The sequence below is a fragment of the Lepisma saccharinum genome, chromosome 4, assembly GCF_977018435.1.
Source record: "Lepisma saccharinum chromosome 4, izLepSacc3.1, whole genome shotgun sequence".
Lineage (NCBI taxonomy): Eukaryota > Metazoa > Arthropoda > Insecta > Zygentoma > Lepismatidae > Lepisma > Lepisma saccharinum.
The window spans coordinates 41,158,844-41,184,143 of record NC_139232.1 but is presented as its reverse complement, the minus strand read 5'-3'; the positions used below and the strand labels follow the sequence as shown (position 1 = coordinate 41,184,143).

Here is a 25,300-nt window from a genome sequence, read left to right as displayed (position 1 = left end):
CAATCCATCTTTGCCTGAATCTTCGGTTAAGATGTCTCCAAACGTCACGTGTAAAGTGAGGCGGTGCACCATCATGCTGAAACCACAGTTCCTGACGGCCGTTCAATGGCACAGCATCCAAGAGCAGGGCCAATACTTACTGTAGGAAGATCAAGTACGTGGCACCCGTTAGCCTGGCTGGAAGAAGGCATGGCCCGTTCACATGACCATCCAGAATACCTGCCCACATATTGATAGCAAATCTGTACTGGAATCCCCGAAGATGCGTCGCATGAGGGTTTTTTATTCTGCCCAGACATGGCTGTTTCGAGAATTAAGAACACACTCCCTAGTGAACTTACATTTGTCTGTGAAGAGAACTCGACGTGGAAACTGGGGTTCATCAATGCAGCGGTGCAGAAGTTAACACGTGGTACAAAATCAGCTGGTCTCAAAGCCTGTACCCTTTGGTGGTGGTAAGGATGTAGTTGTTGCCTCCCACACGATGCTGCGAGAAACACCCATTGCATGCACAATTGTTTGCATACTTGTTGACGGATCCTGTTCAACATGGTGCAGTACAGCCTCTTCCAGTTCGGGCATGCGGCATCTCTTTGGAGCACCACAGTCCTTCCTGTTGGCAGTGAAGGTCCTTGTTCTCGGAGCTGTTGCGTAATGCTGGCAAAAAGGGTAGAGTTGCACGTTGTGAATAATGCTCTTCATACAGCCGACGAGCTGCTCTTCCATTCCTTTCCACTGCATCATACACAAGGATGATGTCTGTGTATTCTGCAAACATGTACTCAACCATGTTCATAGGAGACACACAGGCATGTGAATGGGGCTCCAGGCAGGATACCATGGCAGGGTAGACGTCACGTGCCATCAGGTGATCTTCTGACATCATGTACTGCATACCCGGTTGCATACCAACACAGGCACATCTGACACATTGTCATGGTTGTAGCACGGAAACGGTATGTTTGTGGACACGGGTTCCCATTCCACATATTGTATATTTAGTCCCCTCTACTATCCCTAGGAGTTTGTAAGGGGAATTTCCGAGAACCCTGTAGAAGCTTCCCTATGCAAAAAGTTTCTAAACTCTTAGAGAATTTTCTAAATACTTGCTTACTTAGACTTTGGCTCATAAACAAGATGAATGAAAGTAATAGCTGCTGTTCCTGTGAATTTATCCTTCACCAAGTTGTGAGCAAAATAATATCTGCTGTGTACAATTTTACTCTTCATTGCAAACAAATTATATAAAATAGTTTTTACATAATGTCAAGGGGGCTGATGGCAGTGCCAGGGAGGCTCACCTCCCCAAACCTGTGTAAACTTCAGAATTTGACCATACAATAATGCAAAAATGAATTACATTATGCAGCCAATGTGGAGGTGTCTTTGAGTCCAGGCGGATGAAGTTATAACAATATGAAGTACAATTCAAGGTTATACTAATGCATTTCAAGGTTGGAATCATAGTAAAATTATACTGAATATATCGGCATTGGTGGGTAACGGTGACAGTATCGACATCGGCATCAGTTCAAAGTGGTTATCGGCTAAGCCCTAATATAACTGAGAAAAAAATAAAATTGAACTGAAATATAATCACGAAATTGCCTGATGAAACCAGCTTAAGCAAAGTACATGATTTTCGTTAGAAACCAGCCATCTACTATAATGTAATATATAAATATCATTACGAGTCACTTTGAGGAAACTGATGTGAATGCAACGTTGTAAACAAACCAGTAATTAGCAGGAAAAGGCATTGTGATGTGTAGTGTTAAGTAGTAGCCACTGATATCAATATAAGGAGATTTCAATCCTCACATTTTTTTTTATTTTTTTTTTGTATAATTCTATAACAGTTCCACAAGTATAGTATAATTTAACCTCCATTATCAGGTGGCAGCCCCACCACTCAGGTTTAGGCTGCGACAGGCCTGAATAGCCGCCAGCTGAAAACAAAAAATTAGAGTTAAGAGAGAAGCAAGCCAGACTGGATATTGGAGACATGTCCTATGAATAGGGACATTGAATATTGGAACACTGACAGAAAGGACTGAAGAAATTGTGGATCTAATGGAGAGAAGAGGGATCAACATCTCTGGAATGAGCGAATGAAATGGAAAGGAACAGGAGAAATTAAATTGAGGAAAACTATAAACTGTACTGGGCAGGAACTGAAGAGGGCAGACGAAGTGGGGTTGGATTTGTAGTCAGAAGTGGAATAAGTGAGGAAGTAGTAAGGGTAAATTACAGAATTATAAAACTAAAAATGAATAAGAGGTAAAGTAATAGAAACAATTCAAATGTATGCCCCACAAACAGGATGTACACTTCGCAACGCCATATTTGGTGTCCTGAAAAAATTCAAAGTCCTGAATTCATAAATTTAGCAACGTAACACTTCAGAGCCAACAAATAGTATCCAACTTAGCAACAGTTTTTCTTTCTAAATGAAAACGCTCGTGATACTTTTTCATTCTTTCACATTCCATGAAGTTAGAAACTCTAAACTAGTAATACAATAGGCAATTAAACAAGAATTGTAAATTAGAAATACGAATATTGATTTTTTTTTACGATTCTTCAGTCTGGAATAGAAAATAGGGGAATTTATTTGGAATTTAAAACACTGAACTGGTTCTCCACCACCTGGAGAGAATTGACATCACATTTGAATGCAATGAGGCAAATTTCTCTCGATTTTAGGCAAAATTACATTCAAGATACCGTGCTCAATACCTGACGATTCTGCAAAGTGCATCTTTCCTTGATCTATCACAGAAAATGGTTTGGAACTCCGGCACAATGTTCTTTCAACGGAGACAAAATTGTTTTCCAGAGTTTCATGTTAGTAATCTCCTGGAATAGTTGGTTAGACGGTTGTCTGGTTATTTACTTTTTCGTCAAGAACGAAACATCATAGGTTCAAATCCCACCCTCTCCTGATTATTTTTTTATTGTTATTTACCAAGTACGAAGTGTTGTAATAATGTAATATAATATTATATTAAATCACTGTAAATATTTATGCGATGCATACCTTGAGGAATTTTCTCATCTTCTTGATTTTTCAGTGATTGGCAAGATTTTAGGCAAGACCTATCTTTTCATTCAGATGTTAACACACATTAAGAATTTACGTGCTCATAAATATCTGTTCTTAAACAGGATGTTGTAATCAAGGTGTCCCAGGTTTGATATCAGGTGGAGGCTCATTGCACAGTGGTTCTGATTTCAGTTTAAACTGTAGATCCAGTCCCGATTAGCCTATCTGTGCATAAAGTAGACTTAAAACAACAATACATACACACACACACACAAATACAATGATTTTTGTTTGTGCTCTTCATTGCAAACCTAAAATATACGTCGGATTTCCATGATACTACCACATATTTTATGCTATATTCAACATTTGAAACTATCCACCTCAGACTTTACATCACATGTTTCTGCACATTCCAAGTTACATTTTGGTTACAATGATTAAAATGCTGGATGTAAATTGCATAAATATCAATGGAAATTTCCAAGAAATGTAGATAAGCATTCTTGTCCACAGCCGTTTACTTTCCGAAAATGTTTTGCGAAGAAGTAAGTTTGAACACACAACCTTCCATTCCGGAAGCGAACACGATCCCCCTACACCACACTGCTCAAGTTATTTTAAGCACTCGCTTCAACAGATGAAGACTTACACATTTCTGTAGAGGTGTAGTGTGTGATGTGGAAAGTTTTAGGTTTATTAGTCATTTAGTTTTATTTGTGTAGCATTTAGGATAGCTGGGGATGTAGCTTTATAAATTATGACTAGGACTCGGAAGTTGGTGACCTAAAAACTGTCAAACAATGACCTATAGAATGACCTGAAAATGGTAAAAATTACCCAAAAATAATTTAAACTCTGAAAGTGGAAGCTTAATTATTTCATAAATTACAAAAGTAGTTGAATAATTTGATAACCCCCATTGTTTGGTGGTTTAAGCTACTGAAGCAAAAGGAGGGAAAAGCAATTAGGTGCTAATGTAGTTTTTGTTTATTTTTAATTCAAGGCTACATAAAATACACCACACTGTATAAATCATTCATCTCCTTTCAGAATGGGCCTTCTACAATACTGTAGTGAGCCAATATAAGAAAATACAGCTGTGTTACCAGAGTATAATTTCATTTAATATTGTGACTAATTTAGCTTAAAACCACAGATTAAAGATAATAGTGTCCAGCCAAAGAACCTCAAAGTAGGCTTCACACAAAGTATTTTAATCCACTGCCAAACATTTCAGTTAAGAATAATATTGTGCTTTTCCATTGACCGTTCTTCAATTCATGGCAAATTTGCTAAAAGGAGCATGTCCGGAAATTTAAATATGTAAGTTTGATAGTAAATTCATTTAAAATACACGAAACAACAGGGGAGGAGAATAATACACTTCAAACATAAAGAAAATGCAACAAAAATTGTTAAAAATATTGGAAAATAACATAAAAGCTAAAAAAAAGCTGAAAGATGAAAACATACAAAATACAAAATGTTTTCTGGTTCTAACTGAAGGGAAACAAACATGATAACAGAGTGGAATTTTTTTTAAGGCTCAGAAAAAACAATTGGTCTTTCATCAACTTCCAGACCCAAATTACTAAGTATCAGCAATGAAACTGTTGGAGTACAATTTCCTTGCTAAAGGATCTTATTGTCCCATATCTGCACTTTATAATGCAGAAAAAAAAACCAGGTTCATATTTACAAATGACTTGTAGTTTTCCACTCCGAAAACAGGTTTTTCATAGTTTGAAGTTCGTTAGGATGCATCTCTAAGGTTTTCCATTGTTTTAATTTCACACATATTTTAAATTTCATACATTAAATATACCTTTCCTCTGTTTCTTCCTACAATCTCTAAAAAAAGGCTGAAGTTTCTTGGCAACCGGGGTCTGGTTCAACTGACCCCTTTTAGCTTTCCTCTTCCTACTTTCAATAAACAAGAAAAAACTTCATAACTAAACGATTGCTTGTTCAAAACACGACATTTACACACAATTTACAAAATGTTACAGAACACCAATAGAAATGTTCATCATTCTTCCCTTTCAGCGTTTCTCGATTTTTACTGAATTCGTTTCCACTTAAAAATTGCCATGAGGAAATTAAAGACATGACATTATGTGTGAATTGGTTTATTCAAACTGGTAGCTAATTTTAACATGAGCTACCTGGAGAAGAGGCAGCGTGCATGATCCTGAAGAGGAAGGTCGTGGGTTCGATTCTCCATGCAGGCAGGATTGTTTTCAGGAGTATATCGTTGGGCGTAAAGTTTATCTACCGTGCTAACAAGTTAACATTGGTCTCTGTCTTTCTCAAGATGAAAGGAAATAGTAAGAGGGAGTTATTTCGATAATACGAGGAAATCATATGCCACATGGAATGCACAGAATCGAGTTACGTAGAGCTAAGTCTGTGGTGGAAGACTAAGAGGGAGAAAGGAGTCGAGGAAGAGATAAAGTGCAGAGCACATACAAGGCCAACCAGAGCTGCGCGAAGACACCAGTGGGAAGAACGGAGTGGTTTAGTGCAAATAATGGACTAAAACAGGGAAGTGCTCTTTCCCCACAGCTCTTCATAATTAGAATGGATGCAATTAACAAAGAGGTGGGTAAGAAGATAGTAGGAGAGGAAAAGATGAAGGCCCTGTTGTTTGATGATGACTTAGTAATATGGGGGAACAGGGAGGAAGAAGTACAGAGACAGACTGATAGTTGGAATGAGGAAATCAGAAGAGCAGGAATGAAATTCAGTGCAGAAAACAGTGAGGTGCTAATAACAACAAGACACAGAGCCAGAAAAGAACCAAGAATAAAGATGGACACAGAAGAGTTGAGGGTAGTGGAGAGCTTCAAATATCTAGGAAGCATAATTGAGGGAAGTGGAAGAATAGATGAGGAAATAAACAGAAGAGGACAAATGGGTGGTGAACTATATCAAAGTGTTTGAAGATTAATATGGAACTGGGATGTGCCTATGAAATGGAAGAAGGTAATATATAACACATACTATGTGTCGATAATTATGTATGGAGCACAGACTTGGACAATGACAGAGAGACATGATATAGAAACAGAAATAAATGAAAAGATGAATATAGAGAAGATAGAGATATAAGAATGATAGAGATTGAAAACAGAGAAAAGAGACAGAAAGAGAAACAGGAAGCTAGAGAAAAAATAGAGCTATAGGAAAAGAAACAGTGAGAGAAACTGGAAAGACAGTGGAGATGAAATTTTTAAGGAGTATATTGGGGAAGACTAGAAGGGATAGAATAAGGAATGAGAAGATCCAACAGACAGTGGGTGTGGTGAAGCTTCAGGACAGGATAGATCAGGCACAGATGAGATGGTTCGAACACATGAAGAGGATGGATGGCAGAAAGACTACCAGTAAGAGCTTACCATGCACAAGGAGTGGGAATACACTGGTGGGGTCGTCTGCTACTCCTACGCATGAGTGCGGCCATGTTGGGTTTATACAAACGGTTGCTAGTTTGGTTGCTAAGGGGCCACATGCCAAAACGCTATTGTGCATTCGTGCAGTTTGGAAAGATGGGTCGAAAACAATGAAGGGAGAGTTAGCACATACGGAAAACTACTCGCAGAGTTTTAGATATGTAAGATAACAAAGTGTAATCGAAGGAAGAGTGGAACGAAGCATGAAAGAAAAATAAGGTGATATTAAGGAAGTGCTACTCAGATGATGTCGCATATGTTGTTACTAACACTTTATAGAAATGCCTACAGCAGCTTTCTTAATAATAACTTTGTGTGTGACCGAAGAGATGTTAACGTGAATCAGATTTTATATCATTTAACCAATATGTGGCCTGTATTCCTTTGTTACAAAGTTATCAGACAAAAGGGTTCCTCTATTTGTGATTATTATGTCATTCTTATTCCAACTTATAAGTAGACCTCGGATTTTAGGATTATTAGCCTATTTATACCTTTGCAGGTATGTAAGAAATAGTAAGTTATTTCAGCGTCTTGTTAAAAAAAACCAACAACTGATGAAGTTTTATAGTGCCTAAAAGAAATATTTTGCTTGTTAGAACCTATTTTAGGTTTATATGCCTAAATCAAGCCTTTTCTTTGTTTGTATATATTTTTAAAGGTTTTACAGGATTTGTATGTTACACATAGGCATTTGCTTTGTTTGATCACGAAAAAATTCAATGACGAACGTGTTTGAAACGTACTCTCTGTCGATTTTCCTTCCTCCAATTCCATGGTGATTTCTCAAAGCTCTAGATATAGCAAATTGTCTGGTGCCACTCTTACCTGTACAATCCAAAGTGGTCTGATCTGCGTGGTCTTGCTCACTTTCACATCACTTCGGTGCTTGCAAACTAACATTTCAGCATTGAAGTTTGCACCACTGACTAATAAGGCGAAGAGTGGATTTTAATAGCAAATTTCCAATAGTAAGTTCTGCCATCACCATAGGGTTAGGCAACACACATAATGTTATGCTTATTCAGAATATAGGTGTACCATTTTCATTGCTGGTGACTATATCTAATCAGCATTTTTCAGGAATTTTGAACTATTTAAAGTTTTTTTTAACCTACTTCAGGATTTTTCAAGCCTAACTTAAGATTTTTAGGACCTATTTTAGGATTTTTACAACCTATTTTAGGGTTTTTCGAACATATTTTAGGATCCTAAAAGCACACTTTTTTAGAACCTATCAGGTTCTTTATGCAAAAAAATTGATTGAAAACAATTTGTTGTAATTAATAATGGTCTGCCAAGCCAAAAACATCTTCAGGTCGATCAGAATTGACCAACAAGTGGACAAGTTCGTGTAACTACTGTAATTTTATTTGTCATGAGATTACAGAAAATAATTGAAATCCTCAAAACAAAAATATCAGCAATACTGATAACTTTAATTTAGTATTCTTTGCTTCATTTTTTGTTCCAATAGATGAAGATTAAGTACAGGGAAATTTCTGGGTTCAAAAGATAATTATATTAGCGTGAATTATGGAAGTCGGGAAAGGGACTCAAACTGGTCCTTGGACACCCATGAAAATTGACGTACTTCATTCCAAGTTACAAAAAAAAAACAACAGAAAAGTTATTGTTAATAAGAAAAATAAATAGCTGAATAACCAAAGTAAAAACTCCACTATGTTGAAAAAATTGTGTAAAATACAGTAACAAGGTTATGTTTTAACATTTAATTCAAGGAATAAATGGTTTCACAGTTACAAAATTTCAAAAAGTGGAGTTTTACCGGAGAGGTAACACAACAAACTTTAGGACTAAAATTTCGCCTAACTTTTGTGTGTAAAATTTAGTAATAAAGTAGAATAACTATGCATTTCAATGTTACATAGTACACCGACTACAGGAAATGTGAAACAAATTATGAAAAACAGTTGTGCTAGATTCACTCATCTTGTGGATCAAGTAGAAGAATCTTCCCAAGGAAAAAATAATAATAATATTGTGGAATAAAATTGGTTCATATCTGTGTGTTTATAATAGTCATTGTATAACAACAATCATAACTGTAATAATAAAAATTGTTATTACTAATAACTAATAACTCCATTCCAGCAAATCAGTTCCTGCTGCGACATTGAACATCTGTTGTTTCTTTTTAATACACTGTAGAAAAGTCAATCATTTGTTACGTTAATTCCTATTGTAAACAATAGATGAAGAAGAAAAGAGACAGTTCTTGTACTAAATGTCAGTGGGCAATCTGTAGGTTCCTGGCGACAGGCATTTCAAGGTGGCAGGTTTATGTTGAATAGTCCCCAAATGCCCAAAGCGATATGCATACCTCGAAGAGGGGTGAATTTCCTAGAAGCTAGAAGATAAGCTTCTAGAGGAGAATTATTTTCTATTGCTGTCAGTTTACCATTGCCAGTTCTGCACTATAATAAATAAAACCACCTAGAAAGAATTACATTATGTTAACAATTCTTGATAATCTATATGTGGAAGTAAATATATCCGGTTAGAATTCACTTATTTACGAGTTACGATTATTCAGCATTTCTGGAAATTTAGAAACATAACATATTTGGTAAGTGCTATTTCTTTAAGATGTAAATGGGATTCTACCTAATTTCCTGAAATAGCCGATGTGACAGACAGGCAGCCAGACTTTAATAATACCATTGTTATCTTAATATGCCTTTGTTATTGTTATTAGTAGTAGTAGCAATAATTGTAGTTCCATTCTTATGTGGTTGGTGTTCCGGCTTTTGTCCAGATATGTCTTATTCAAGGACGTATTTAGCGGGTCTGCCCCCCTAAAATATTTAAAACGTACTAAAATCAAATAATGAAAAATATATTCGTTTAGCCTTTGTTGTATAATTTCCTCTGAATTTATGGAAGACAAGGATTATATTGGGATCATAAGGCTTTGAATGGCATTACAAGGAAGATTTATGTACACTACTACTCAAAATAATATGCATAAAATATTAATCAGAAACTTTGTTTTCTCCAACTACATGTAACATCATTTTTGTTATTCGATAAATATTCAATTATTCAACTATTTCACATTAATTTTATTGCCAGGGCACTCGTTTGTATGTAAATTATTCCAATCTTAACTACAGGTAAACTATATCTCTATTCTGATACAGTCTTTTTAACTATTCGTGTAATAATAATATAACATTAATTTATGTATTGTAATTAGTATTAATTTCATTTAATATAATTATTTTAATTTAAACATTATTATTATTATTCCTGAGACACTTGGTTCAGACACCAGACACCCCCCAAACATATTTCTACATACGTGCGTGGTCTTATTGCAAATATTAGGCATGTTTCCTGCCTTTGCACTAGGCTTCTGAGCATTCAAAATACAACAATGCAAAGAAGCATGTGACTTCACGTCCTTTTACACTCCAGCAAACCTATGGTAGCTAAACCGAAGAAATCATAAGTTTCGGTCAATTGTTTGCTGGTCACTTTCTTGGAAAATACCTGCTTTTGTTTCTTCTTTAACTTGTCACCTGCAAGAGACCTGTATTTTATCTGCGTAATCTTCTGAATCTCATATTTACATTGATGTATTATACACACTACCATTTTGTTTCTTAACTGCTGATATTGGTGGTGAAATATCTCCCCCGCAACCCGCTACCAATGGTAGCCATATGGAGTGAAAGTGGGAAATTTGTGGTATCAACCCAAGTCCGCCGTTGCTATGGCAACAATGCCGGACGTGACGTTCACCCACCAGCATATAAGGCCAAGGGGGAGACCAAGATATCGGTGGAAAGAGCAGGCGGAGAGTGTTAGGAGAAGAGGACAAGATTGGAACACCGTGGAAAGAGAGGAGTGGTGGAAGACCAGGAAAAAAAAAAATGGAGAGGTTGACTTCTATGCTGACCCAGCCAGAGGCAGGAAATGGCAAAGGATGATGATAATGATATCATGATAGCTCATAATATGTGTTATACATAAAAATACATACCTCAGACATGGAGTTTCAAAATCATTTTCGATTTTCAAATCAAAAAGTTGGATAGTTTTATTTGTGATGAAAACTTCTTCACTCTTAATAGTATGAGCCTTATCTTCATATTCTCCATTAGGGTCTCTCTCAATTATATCTAGCTCAGATTTAATAGTTTCTGCTAAGGTAGTTTCAGAAGTGAATTTGTGTTCTGCATTGCAGATTGTTGAAAACTGATCACACAAGAAGTTGTCTTCTGTAGAATTTTTCACAACCAAATCAAATTTCTTTGACTCAGTACTCAGCAACGATTCAAGCTTCATGCTTTCACTTCCTGCACTCGTTGCCAAAATTTCTGTAGCTACAGTTGATAGTTCGTTGATTGTTTCAACATTTCTGTTGTCGGATAGAATGAAATGTTCACTAGATGTCTCATGTTCTGATTTGAAACTGGAATCTGGTAATTCAACACTAAAAATGAAGAGATATATATTTATAAATGAGGGCAAAAAACATATTATGGAATATTATTTTGGTGATTAGGAAAAAATCATACAAACAAGTAAATTTTCCTGTTTTGAAAACAAGAGGAAACTTTCAATACATTCAATCCTTTCTTTGTACATCAAAATTAGGGTAGAAATGGTAGCTCTGGTAAGAATTCTTACTTGTTACATAACTTGTTGGGTCTTTCATGGAACAACACATACCTTAAGAGGAAAATGGAATTCAACATATCTTTTGACATTTTTAAATCATTTGTGGTACATTAAATGGTTTAAGATACAACTTGACTTCAAATTAGTTCAAACTAACATTTTCTAGCTTTCAAAAATATTTCAGCCTCCTACAGCCTAAAAGTTCTTGTATCTCCTTACAACTAGAAAAATGTTCAATATCTCTTGAAGAATTTGCTGTACGTAACCTGAAATGAAGTAAGATGAAACATTTGACAGTGTTTTAACAAATCGTGTAAGCTTTTTGTGAAGAACAGGCTTCGTACACTATTTCTGAGGAAGTCTTTAATCTCTCTTTATCTTTAGATGTGTTGTGCAGGTCCCTTTACAACCTTGTCCTTTAACCATTATGAAGGGGCTCTTTACACCCTATTTTATATAAGAGGATATTTTCGCTTGTACTTTGAAGAGTGTAAAATGGTATACACAGTCTGACAATTAAGTAGACTGATTTTAAGCTGTCCCAGGTGTACAGTCATGGAAAAAAGTTCTTCCCCATAAGGCTTTAATAGGAGCAAGTAATGCAGGAGGGTAGGCAACACATATTGCACCCTTCGGTGATCGGGTGATTTTGCCTTTCTTAACACCGAGAAATGTGTTCCACGCGAAGGTCAACATGACAGGAAAGCAAAGAGGGTCACGTGACTATTGGTTACGTGGAGTGTTGTGCTTCTCCACGTCCCCAGTTCTTGATCCACATTGCAGAAAAAGTAGAGCTGCATGAAATATATGAAAATAGGTTGTTTTTAACTACACGCTTAATTATGATTTTCCCAATTGTAAATCTATCAGACGTATCTCCCGATTTAGTCGGGACAGTTTTTTACTTTGAATTCCTGTTCGTCATAGGTGTAACTTGACGGGAGCAGAAAGGGCATTTGTAAACCCCCCCCCCCAAATCAGGTTTCTTAAAGCTGCTAAAACAGGAATTAAATACTATGATTTGACGCATCCAAAAAAAGTATTATATTGAAAGATTGTTCCCAATACGCAGATAGCAATTTAATACTTTGAAAGTGTCTCAGATTTGTTTATTATGTCACATCTTAGTGTGGCAAAGGTCTACTACAAAAGTGGAATTTCGTAACAGAAATATGAACCCACTCCTTTTATTTCGTAGCCGATTTCATCTTGAAACTGAAATTAAGAATATTAGTTAACAATGTCATTGGTAAACAATAAAAAAAAATGTGTTAGACCCAATTCTTTAATACCTTATCATAATCTTTATCGCAAGTTTAAATTTTGTTGTAAGTCCACTTTATGCAAAAAAAAAAGGAAGGTAAAGTGCTCGCCTGTGCTTAGCGCTACGCCATGAAGGCGTATAGGGGGTGTGGGGGTAACACCCCACACTTTCTTGATTCGTTTGTGAGTGGGGGTGATGTGATCAGCATCACGCCCCTGACCGCCTTTACCCCCAGGGTTTCCCCCAGGTACCCATGTCATTCGACGCTGGGTGGGCGCCGGGGCCGCTTCCAACATTAGAAAAATTCCTGGGCTTGAACCGGCCGGGGATCGAACCCGGGGCCTATAGCATGGTAGTCAGATGCGTTACCGACTGAGTCACCGGCACAGATAGACTAATCTGAACAGCATACAGTTTAAAGTGGGATCCGAACCACTATGTGCTATCACCTGGTATCGTACCCGAGACCCCTTGATTACAAGGCCTTACCACTACGCCATCAGTGAGGTGCACACAATCTTTGTATTTCGACCTTCTTAAACCTATTTTTATCATATAATAGGTTGTTTAATGTTGCTATGCCTCTATGGATTATATTTACAAAGTATTCGAGCACATAGCGTCACGTTTCATAGAATATAAGCTTCTCTTCCATGTTTATGGTTTCCTGTCTGCAGTAGAAAAACTGGCAGGTTCCCATAGCTTTTCTTTCAATAGTCTTACAATGGTTGCATATCACATCACTCAAATTTGATTCATTCATTTCGAACGCAATCCCCGATGGCGCAGTGGGATCGTGGACACCTTGCAATGAAGGGATCCCGGGTTCGATACTCGGTGGAGGAACATAGTGGTTCGGATCCCCCTTTAAACTGTAGGTCCATTCACGATTAGCCTAACAGGACATAAAGTAGACTTAAGACACCAAATCAAGCAACCAACACAATCCCGTTATTGTCCAGATTATCGAATCCAGAACCTTCGCCGCAAATAACATAAGCAGAAAGATAATGTGAAATTACCGAACACAAACAGAACTTAAAACCTACAACGGATAGATTGGATTAAGTCGACGATACAGCACGCGTTCTGAAGTGAACAAGAATACGAAAGTTGAAGGACCTCTATACGCACCCACTTTTCCTCCACTCAATGGGGAAGATATCCTTCTAGCTGAGAAGCCTTTACGTAGGAGTGCCCTGAGGGAACTTCAAGGCCACGACGATAAAGTGTTCTACGAGCAATGACGGGACCAAAACATACGTCAGATAGCTGTGTTCCTCCTTATTTCGTACGCCATTGATAACTGGAACACGTGACCTCGTCTTTGGTAGAGCAGAAGCCTGCTTGCTTGCCACCACCCTTTAGTTCAGTGACCTTCGCCCGTAGTCAGCAAGAGTGAATGACTCACCAGATACTTGTTGACTGTGAGGCTACACAAGAATAGATATTTCGTTAGTGGCTGTAAGTATTGTTTCATCTGCAGTTATATCAGTTAACATTTCAATAGTTTCCTAATGGTTACGTTAGTGATAAACATGTAAATTAGTTCTCCAGAGTGAACGTTTTATCTATTTGAACGGGGGATTTTTATACAGCCTGCATGTATTATTTTTTCCTGAAACAAGAAGAAATTCGAAGACGCAAAAAGAGTTGTATAAGAGTAGTTAACAAAAGGAAAAAAGAAGAAGAAAATGTAAATGCTGAAATACGTAGTGGTTAGTATCCCACTTTAAACTGAAGGTCCAGTCCAGATTAGCATATCTGTGCACCAAACCAAAACTAAGAAAGAAATTGTCACAGTGTAAGAAAATTTCATGTTCAACCACATACGAAACAAAAGGGAATAATATATTGCAGGTTGGAGTTCAAATCTGTAGCATCTAACCAGCACAATTATGAATCGCAACATATCGTATCAGATCCATTTTTATTATACATGTATGATAATATAAGAGAAGTAGAGGAAAGAGAAAACCAAGCGAAACACGGATGCCTTCTCCAGAATTTCAAATCTCGTTACATAAGGTTCTGGGTTGGAGTCCCGAACAGGCATGACTTTCTTGTTCTTGCCCTTTTATCTGCTTCATTTCATCATAATTCATCGTTATGGTTTACCTGCAGGGGAAGAATAATGACAATAATTGCCAATACAAAGCCAATAACAAACAGAACAACTCAATTAGGGAGATGTCAAGAAAGAAACAAGACTTGACAGTGTCTCCGTCTCTCGGTTTCTCGAATTGAAAATTGCTCTCCCGTTCTAGGTCTCGATTAGTTAAATATAGAAATCGAAAATGTATGTGAATGAATATACATGTATTTTATATATTTCGGTTTTGTCGGAGATTTCTTGAGAGATGAAATAAGTACTCTTCCATTGTATTTATTTTTATAATTTTTATTCCCTGTTCGATGATCGCGACGATAAGGACGAGTGACCATTACATGAATGGTTAGCACAGCGCGCTACGATGCCATGGGTCCCTGGTTAGAATCTCGACTTGGGCATGGGTGTCCTTGGTAGGTGTCCCTTCATCAATTTCATCATAGCATCACTCATCTTCATCGTCGCTATTTGCCAAAAGTGAAAGAATAGCAAATCTAAATAAGAAACATCCAATCAAATCTAACATCTCCACCGATTTAATTCTATACGGTACCAAATTTCCACTTTATTACTGCATCTTAAGTCATTTTACAGCATCTCAATTGTTTTCCGATTCGAAAACATTTGGAATGTTGTTTTGTGCAGTTCATTGTGCATTGTTTCATTGTTTGGATTGTTTAATTAACGTCGCATTAATTAGTTTTAGACCAATCGTGACAGGGGGAAGCAAGAGCACAAAGGAAGCGAAAAAGACAAGGAAGAGACCACGGCTTTCTTTAAAGATAGCATCCCGTGAATACAACTCAAGTGACTGCAGAATATTATGAATAAAATTTATTTCGCTTTTTCCTTTCATTTCTGTTTCAGTTATTTTACTTCGCTTTTCTTCTACCACTCGCGTTACTCGTGTCGGTGAGGAAGAATTATAAACTCGTGAAATGGACGATAGTACAAAAAAAATATATGCCTCTCCCACGGTTCGAAACTGTCAGTACAAAACATTGTCTTATTTTTAAAATTTACGGGCGAATATGGTTTGTCACGTAGCAATTTTCGCTTATCTCTTTCTCAAGGGGTTCCATTGCCTCTCTGATGTCGTAGTGGTAACGTCTTCGCCATGTAATGAAAGGCTTCCGAATTCAATACCAAATAGAGAGGCATTTGGTTCGGATCCCATTTTAATCTGTAGGTCCAGTGCATGAACTGGACTTAAACAATTAACGTGTGGCATGTGGTCTGTGATGAGAACCATCATTCAGCGAACCTTCTTGACAATGACTCTAATATCACTCGAAAGAATAGTATTTCCTTACGAGTAGCTCTTGTCAAGAAACCAGTTCCTGAAATTTTCTTCTGGAGGCCTCGTAGCACCCAGATGTTTGTTGTGGCTGGGGCACGAGTCATGTGACTCATGCTATCAAAGCTCAATCCTTCCCGAGAACTCAGAATCACCAGGCAAACTTAAGCGAATATTTTGTTATTTGGGTTGCATAAACAACAGGCTTTAAGATGTTACGAAATTCTACGTCCCGTAACCCAGGTAATTTTTTCTCTGACTGTACATTCCATCTGTAAAGTAACATGTTCATGGTGCATTGTGCTCCCCAATCTACAACATGCCAGCACATCATGCACTTGCAATGGGTATGCTGGGAGTTATGCTGCCATGCCGTGAAAGGGTATCGTCACATAATCACTATGTGGAAGACATTCTGAAAACTGCTCATAGGAATAAATATTTCTTGAATTCCATTGTTGTAGAGGATGAAACATAGCATTTTGGCAGTGGTCCTCATACGAAATGACAAAGTGCAGAATGCAAGTAGCAAATTTTACAAAGGGATAAGAAAATACAGCTCCAAAAGTCAAGGATGAACCCAATATTGCATTTTATTGTGATAGCAAAGCATTTTTCATCATGTATATGTTGCAGAGGGTGAAACTGTATTTTTCTGTTATTATCACGGTGTCATGAATGATTATGAAAGACAACTGTTCATTTCCAACCAGAAAAAAAGTGAGTGTGTTGAATTTGAATTGAAATCTTTTGGGTGCGTCAGCGCTGAGGCTATTTTGCACCCGTCACACTATATGAGGTCCAGCCCCTTATCATAACAAAATAAAAGCATGTCTGAAAACTAAAATTTCCTTACCTTGGTTAAAAGCTGAGGCTAAAAAGGGTGCTCAGCACAAATAAGGACAAAACACATGACGACACAGAATTATACTGGCCATGGGGCCAGTCGCCAGAGTCTCGTTAGTCTGCAGTCCAGGGTATACTACATGGAAGTAAGGTTGACTATTGGGTGCACTATGTGGAAGGAGCACACCTTACACCGCGTGAGTGTGTTGAATCATCCTCTCTACACCCCAGATCTAAACTCTTGTTACTATTTTCTGTTTCTGAAAGTGAAGCTGATGCCAAAATTATGTACTTTCATGAACACAGGAACATCCAACAGGCTGTGCTATCGAATCTTCAAGTCATACCACATGAAAACTTGCAGATGTTGTTTCAATCATTGTTTCCTTTTCATTTGATAACAAAAGACTCATTACTCAATTGTCAGACTGTTCATGTGCGGACACACCCAAAAATTTTAATTCATTCATTCATTTATGTTGAGAAATTGATGGTTTCCTTTGCATTCAACGTGATAAACATAAAATGTGTTTCCAGCATTCACCACCCTAGGGGAACCTTCTTGTCCAGAAAAGGATAACATTTTCTCCTTTGAAATTTTCCGTTGATCTATGTAACATGGATGTTAGAAAGAAAAGAAACAGTTTACATGTTCAAAATATTTAAATAATTACACTGGTCGACATTGGTTTGGTTTGGATGTCTCGTAGATGACTGTTGTTTGTCTATAATTTCAGCATGCTGACTCCAAAAATCAAATCAATTTTTACCCATTGTGGAAAATATTAAATTTCTACAATAAAAATCCTCCAATTTTGAAATATAAGTAGAGTTGAATAAAAAACCAATATTGGCCAATCCCAGTGGACACATGCATAGTGGTTCAGATACAATTTTAACCCTAGTTTACCGAGGTAAGGGGCCTTGCAGGTCCAACACCTCTATTTTTTAGATTTTTCAACTGTGAAAAGTTTTATAAAAAATTGAAAATAAACTACATTGTTCCCAATATTTCTGTATTACTTTTGTTCATAAAAACATAAATGTGATGTAATTAGGAGGCAAAATGCACTTCGTGGGCATATCTGGCGGTATCTTCGAGTGGGTCTCAGTGTACAATTGGTTGATAATGATGGTTATTATTGTAATTATTATATTTAATAAACAACTGCACTTCTACAAACAAAAAATCATTAATAAAAAATATTTGAGATTTTGTGAGTTTTAGTGAATTATAAAATATTGGTGTGACACACTCATGCAATAATTGGTTGGTTTTTATTAATGATAGTAATTTTTGTAATTATTATAATTAATAAATAACCGTACATATCCAAAGGCTGTCGCAGAAAAGGTGAGACTAATTCCTGTATAGTAAAACAGCAACCTCCATTGGCTAGCAAATGTACTAGGGTGAAAATTTGGTTCATTAGCTGCCGATTGAGACCAAAATGTGCGCAATAGGTCAAAAAGTATTGACTGCGTAGCAGTTAAAAAAAAAGCATGTGCATGGACCCCTCCAAGAACCATTAAAATGAAACAAAAAAATTACGAACCACAAATTTTTATTCACAATCAGCCATATTGATTAGACGTCCATCTCTTTCAAAATAGGCACCATTGACAGCTAAGCAAGCGTCCATACGCTCCTGCCACTTTGTGAATGTCTTTGAAAATTCGTCGTCATGTAGCGAACTGAAGAAAACTTGTGCTGCGGTGATCACTTCTTTGTTCATCATGAAATGACGACCACGTAAAGCAGCCTTTAAAAGTGGAAATAGCCAAAAGTCGCAGGGTGCAAGGTCCAAGCTGTATGTTGGATGCGGGAAAATTTCTGTTTTTCTCTTCATCGCGTAATCCTGAAAAGCCCACGTGCGTTATCGTGTTGCAATATGAAGGAGTTCTTCAAATGGGGCCTCTTTTTTGCTACGTGCTGGCGCCGAGTCTCAACTCAGTCTGTCTTGATTGGCATATGCCTGTTGAAACATTGCATATGTCTCCGCAGCACTTTTCTCTAAACGCCAACAAAATTTTATGGCATGTCGCTGTTCATCTTGAATACTCATCGCGATAAGCAATGTTATACACAAAAACCTGGAGGGGTAAACGAAACACGTTCCACGTAAATCAACACAGCTGCTCACTAACGTGGTTTCGCAACATGTGACAACTTGCTACGGAAACAGAATGAGTCATCCTACACGACGCTACTAGTGCCGAAACCATAGGCAGTGTTGCCACGCCAGGATAAAATCTGTCTCACGTTCTCTGCAACAGCCTTTGTATAATTAGCAAAGCAAGCAGTGAATCAGTAATTAAACTGTTTCTTGAATTTTAGCGACAAAAAAAAAGTGTGGGCCTGAGTAGTGTATTTTTGTGACTCCCACCCCAACTCTGATTTCTTGACCAAACGACTACAAAAAGTTGAAAAACTCACTTTCTCTCCCCGTTCCGCGCCTCATTTATTACGCTGACGACGTTTCACGGGGGCAAAAAGGCAGTGATGAGTGAAAGATGAGCTCTCATCCCCTCATCCTCTCATCTTTCTCATTCTCTTTTTATTCTCTCATCTTCCTCTCATCCTCCCATCTTTCTCTTATCCTCTTACTTTTTTATTTTCTTATTTTCTTATTTTTTGAAAGATGAGTGCATCTTATCGTAATTTTCCAAGTCTGGGACCAAATGTTTATATATCACGACCTACGTAAACCTCTTTTCTCATTCTCTCATTCTCTCATTCTCTTATTTTTTGAAGGGTGAGTGCACTTTATCGTAATTTTCCAAGTTTGGGACCAAATGTTTATATATCGTGATCTTCGTAAACCTCTCTTCTCATCCTCTTATTCTCTCATCCTCTCATTCTCTCATTCTCTCATTCTCTCTACCTTTAGAATATTGTCGTCAACATTAGAGATGAAGTTGGAGTGCTGGAATCAACGGGGCCAAATGTTTATATATAGTGACCTTCGTAAACCTCTCTCTCGGGGGGAAGGATGTGGCATATACACACGCGCGCGCTCTCATCTTCTCATCCTCTTATTCTCTCATTCTCTTATTTTTGAAAGATGAGTGTATTTTATCGTAATTTTCCAAGTCCGGGACCAAATGTTTATATATTGCGACCTACGTAAACCTCTCCTCTCATCTTCTCATCTTCTCATTTTTGAAAAATGAGTGCACCTTATCGTAATTTTCCAACTCCGGCAATGTTTGTAGATCGTGACCTTTGTAAACCTCTCTCTCTCGAGAACGATGTGCCACACACACACACACACACACACATACACACATACACTCACTTTCTCTCCACGTTCCGTGCCTCATTTATTACGCTGGCGATGTTTCAGGGCGCAGAAAAGCAGTGATGAGTGAAAGATGAGCTCTCATCTTCTCATCTTCTTATTTTCTTATTTTTGAAGGACCAAATGTTTGTAGATCGTGACCTTTGTAAACCTCTCTCTCGGGAACGATGTGGCACACACATACACACGCGCGCGCGTGTATCATTTTCTCTCCCTGTTCCGCGCCTCATTTATTGCGCTGACGATGTTTTACGGGCGCAGAAAAGCAGTGATGAGTGAAAGATGAGCTCTCATCCTCTCATCCTCTCATCCTCTCATCTTCTTATTCTCTCCATCTTCAGAATATTGTCGTCAACATTAGAGATGAAGTTGGAGTGCTGGAATCAACGGGAACAAATGTTTGTAGATCGTGACCTTTGTAAACCTCTCTCTCGGGAACGATGTGGCACACACATACACACGCGCGCGCGCACACACACACTTATATTATAACACAAACAAACAAACAAAATAATAATAATTGTTGTTTTTTAGGATTCTTGTCCTCCATAACCCCGCCAGGAGTGCATGGTGCCCAACCAAAAAAGTAAAGGTTTACAAATAGGAATTGGCAACACTGACTAGTCGCTTCACAAATCTTTTGTTTTTTAAAAAAAATTGCCATATGATATTTCAGAGGCGAGGCTAACCTACAAATAGGAGTTGACAGCGTAGCCTTCTAAGATGATAAGTATGCGGTAAAATGAAGAAGAAGAATTAATGATGCTAACCGGCGGTGCAGTGTTAATGCTTTCTCTTCTTCTTCTCTTTTTTTTTGTATTTTCTAGCATACTGATCTATTGCATGCTAACCAAACCTCTTGGGAGGTGGGCCACGGGTCCTCCACATGTATGTATGTATGAAATGCGATTTGGGGGAGGCCAAATTTTAAATTTACAGCTTAATTAATCTGCATGCATGCTTAATGTTTGATTTTTTTTGTTTCTAGTTCGACATGAGATACACACACAATTTTATTTTTTGAAGTACAGTTAATATTACCTAGGTTAATCTGTGACATACAACTAGCGATCGACACGACCACCTGACACACAGACACAGAGAGAGTGAGCAAATTTAAAATGTGATCTATCGTGAATTAAACTAAGCTCCCTCACCCACCCACATATAGCCTTACAGGTGACTCAAAAGCAGAAATTGGTCATAGCGTGACAGGTCGATCTATCGTGAACTAAACTAACCTCCCCCACTCATACATACACACTATGTCTTACAATAAGTAAGGCTGCTATATCACATGTAAGGGCTGACGGTTGCCAACACACACAAGATTTATTGCAAATTTTATTAACCTACGACATAAGCCATGGACACACACACACCAAGCCTTCCAGATAGGCTATAAGCAACTCACCTCTTGCAATTGTATAACGGGGAAAATTAACCTACAGCTAGCAACACTGTTTGAGCTGCTTTCGACGAGTAGTGTTACCAAACTTATTTTTTTGCAAATAGGCTCTACAGCTAGAGGCTTGAAACATATACCCTACCAGAGTATGCCAACTTACCTCATGTAAAAATATTACCTAGTACGGGTTAAGCTGTGACATACAACTAGCGAACGACACGACCACCTGACACACAGACAGAGAGAGTGTGATACAGCTTATACGCAGTTTTTCCTACACACGTACTGGGTTTAAAAGATAACTTGCAACAACCATTTCACTCACCTCCTATCATATAATAAAATTACCACAGGTTTTTGATACTTGCTGCCAGAACATGGTGGTTTTAGACTGGAAATTCAGCCCGATTATTCTATTTGTGCAAGAGAAAAATGATGATGCCTGCATTTGGAATATATAATTCTTCTTACGGTATTTTGCGTGCCCCCAGTAACCTTGCTTTCGATTCACGGAAGCTATGACGTGTATTTCCTGTTTCGCGAACATACGAGAACCTTTCACAATGTCGCATCAGATAATATATTGCAAGAGCGAGTTGGTTGTGTATATAAATCTAGTCTTGGGGAATGGACATGAATATAATGTCAAAATTATTGCATAACTTAAAAAGAATATTTATTGCACTGCGCTTTCTAGCAAAGGTAAATGTGGAATGCCCCGGCCCCTCAGAGATTCGAATACTGTTAGTTAAACAGCAAGTATTGTCATATGGACTGACGATTATTATTTTTTTAAAAAAACAGACCTCGTAGTAAGTTATAACCTGAGCTGTCTTGCAAGTCTCTCGAGTTTGATATCTGGTGAAGGAATATGATGCCACTATAAACTGTATACAAGATATACCCAGTCCCTGGCATGAGATGGACGAGGACCTATACAGTTGTACAATGGTTGTTCTTTTTATTAAAGCATAGCGCTTATTTACATGTCAGCGCAACATGCATGCAAAGAAGGGAGGGAGACCATAACGGATAATTCTTATTTCGATTTCAATATTTTTGCTAGTCACGCTATCTAGACGAACACTGGAAGATGGGCAAAAGCGAGGGAAAGAGAGAAATGTTATTTTTTGCCTCTCTGCCTGTGTGTGATATACTAGTTTTACATGCATACGGCTGTATCGTGAAGGGAGGCCGAAAATAATTTTTGAAAGCAGTCTCGAGCATCTTCGCGTTCAGCCAACAAGAGAAATAAAACATTACACATGGGTGTGGGGCGCAACAGCCACAGTACGGTAATGTGCATGGATGTTAAAACTTTTGGGTTTTTCTGAATAGACATACATATCAGTTTTGCAGTCTCCAGATGGGACCGGAGCTTATTCTTCATTTGGACAAGGGGGTTCAGATCAACTATAATTTTTGTTCACATCAAAATGAAACAAAGGATTTTACTCCACTGCTTACTTATTCAATATTTTTATTATTGTAAAGAATGGGGCGGTGTGTCTTATTGTATATAGTCTTCCAACAACCACCTCGGGGGCGTAAATTTATGTTTCTGCATGTATGCAAAATGCACTTAACTTCAGTTGTGAAGTTTGTTTTGCTGTTGTGATTAAATACTAAACCAAAATCTTATTACATAACTTTGAAGTATATTTGTTAATACGATCTATATTATATCATCGCTATAGGTGGTCCATGTTATGCGCAGGAGAATTTTTAAAAAATGTCTTGTTTCTCGAACCTGTGACCTGCAGATTTGCTTTTGCTGGCAACAGAAACAGAAAATGGCACTATGTTATTCTATACTGATACAGGTGTACTGTAATCATAACAATTTTCTAGTAACAAAACAACAACTATGTCGGAAAGAAATGGTGGGGGGGGCTTGTCTGTGTGGGGTCTTATTAACTACTTCACATCTGTACCCGCACAACTCATCGACTACAAAGCAACAATGTTAGGAAGTGTGTGCATGGTCCCAAAAATACAAATTTAAAATCACTAATGAGACATGAACTCCCTTCACTGGTGTGTATTTGAATATGCGAAAATGAGGTACTTTGAATAACCACAAAAAAGCTTGCAACGGTATAGAGAAGGGTCACAACTTCAAACTTTAGACGATTTTTCGTTAATCTGCAAAGGGCCAGGGCGTACGGTAAATTGATTTTATTGAAAAAGTATGCAGAAGCAGTGTTGGAAGCAGTTTGAAGACTGAAACGGCTATGGAAGGACACTTATTATAATGTTAATATTTCAGTATAATGTTTTCAGAATTGCTTTTCGATAATGTTCGGTACTTAATTTAATCAATTGTTAGACAAAACATACATTCGAATTCAAGGACGGAAAATATGAACAGCAAATAAATACTTTAGAGTAGATGTGATATTTAAAGGAGGTGATTATTTTTTTATTTTCTCAATTCAAAACAAAAATTCATGAATATTATTATCATTGAATGGTTGGTTAGGTGCTCGGTTTACCTTGTCCCTCCGAACGAAAGATGGAATGTATACAAGCCTGTGTCTCCTAAGTTTATCGCGGCTATGAGGATAAATCGCGAAATGAAACGAACTGGAAATTTTCAATATATATATATATTTTTTATAACATACTTCACTAAGGAGGTCAAATGACAAGTTGGATTGCTATCCTTTTTATAATTTGTTAAATTTTATTACGAACGAGGAAAGAATGCATGGCACTTAATGCTGTAATGTTATTGATTAGATCATTGTTTATCTTGTCCGCATCGATTAATTTTCTTATGTTTTTTTTTTTGTCTTTTCGTCGCGTCCATCTCTTCTGTTATCACAATCGAGACTTCCAGATTATTATTTTTTCTCCCTGCAATTTTAGAAATGTAATTTTTCATGATCATCCAACAAACACCTGAGACATTTCAGCAAAATGTCGATTATTCAATGGATGTTGTAAGGTTCCATGTTTTTTTTTCACTATCTCTTGTTTGGTCGATTTGAATTTGGGAGTTATTTTTTTTTATTTTGCCTTTCGCGACATGTTCGACTAATCGTGACAATACGTTTCAACCTTTCTGCATAAACGTTGAAACGTTTCAACGAACGAACGTTGAACCAAAAAAAGGTTTTCTCAAACGTTTAGACGACTACGAAAACGTTGAAATGTAAAATATTGTTGCATTGTAATAAAAAAAAAATTGTTGAATATGCCTAACCTAAAATAAAATTGAAGAATTAATAGAGTTAAACATTTGCCACTCTGAAATAGCGACGGCTATCATAATATTATTTTCAGCAGAATAATAATGACAATATTATATATATTAAGAATTAGGCCCGAGGGATTCTTATTCACTACACTCGTTTCTAACCTGTCCATACTGGAAACCGAAAACACAAGTACGAGACACTAACTTGGGAGAGGACATGCAAAAACTCTGCGGGGCTCATCTTAAAAACTTCAGTAGATGTTTGTCATAGAACTCCCTCCTTAAATTCGATTCGAAAGGCACAAATATTCCGGTTCTTGAATAAGAAGCGCGTATGCCTTCGAAAAGAGAGAAGAAGAAATAAATAAATCAACTCATGCATATTCTTCATGTACGTACGCTTGGTGACAAGAAACAGTATTTTTTTTTCTCTTCAAGAAATTGTTTTCAACTTTTTGCTAGGTGACCCAACAGGAGTGGACGAAATAGCTTATTCATTCAAACTGGAAGCTTGCTTTTTTTTCAACAATGGAAAAACACATTATTTCCAGTGAAATATCGACTCAACTACCTAGAATGGCTACCACGGGCTTGGTGACTGAATACTAAAAAACTATCGAGCGACTTACTTCACAGCAGTGTCACTTAGTTTCAACAAGAACAGTTCAAGGCTTCCCGGGCGTCCTGCAAGGTTCGGCATTTATTTTTTTTAATAGCAAG

The 25,300-nt window shown here is 37.4% G+C and overlaps 1 protein-coding gene across 1 annotated transcript in view; it reads right to left on the bottom strand.

The window, feature by feature from the left end:
- Positions 1 to 1,864: 1,864 nt before the first annotated feature.
- The window catches only part of LOC145986429 (uncharacterized), a 60,203-nt gene continuing 36,767 nt past the window's right edge, over positions 1,865 to 25,300 (bottom strand). Inside the window, exons 3-4 of the mRNA XM_083120443.1 lie at positions 10,511 to 10,963; positions 1,865 to 1,949 (exon numbers count right to left, since the gene is read on the bottom strand). Coding sequence (XP_082976569.1) covers positions 1,919 to 1,949; positions 10,511 to 10,963 — 484 coding nt within the window. The 3' untranslated portion in view covers positions 1,865 to 1,918. The remainder of the gene's footprint in view (positions 1,950 to 10,510; positions 10,964 to 25,300) is intronic.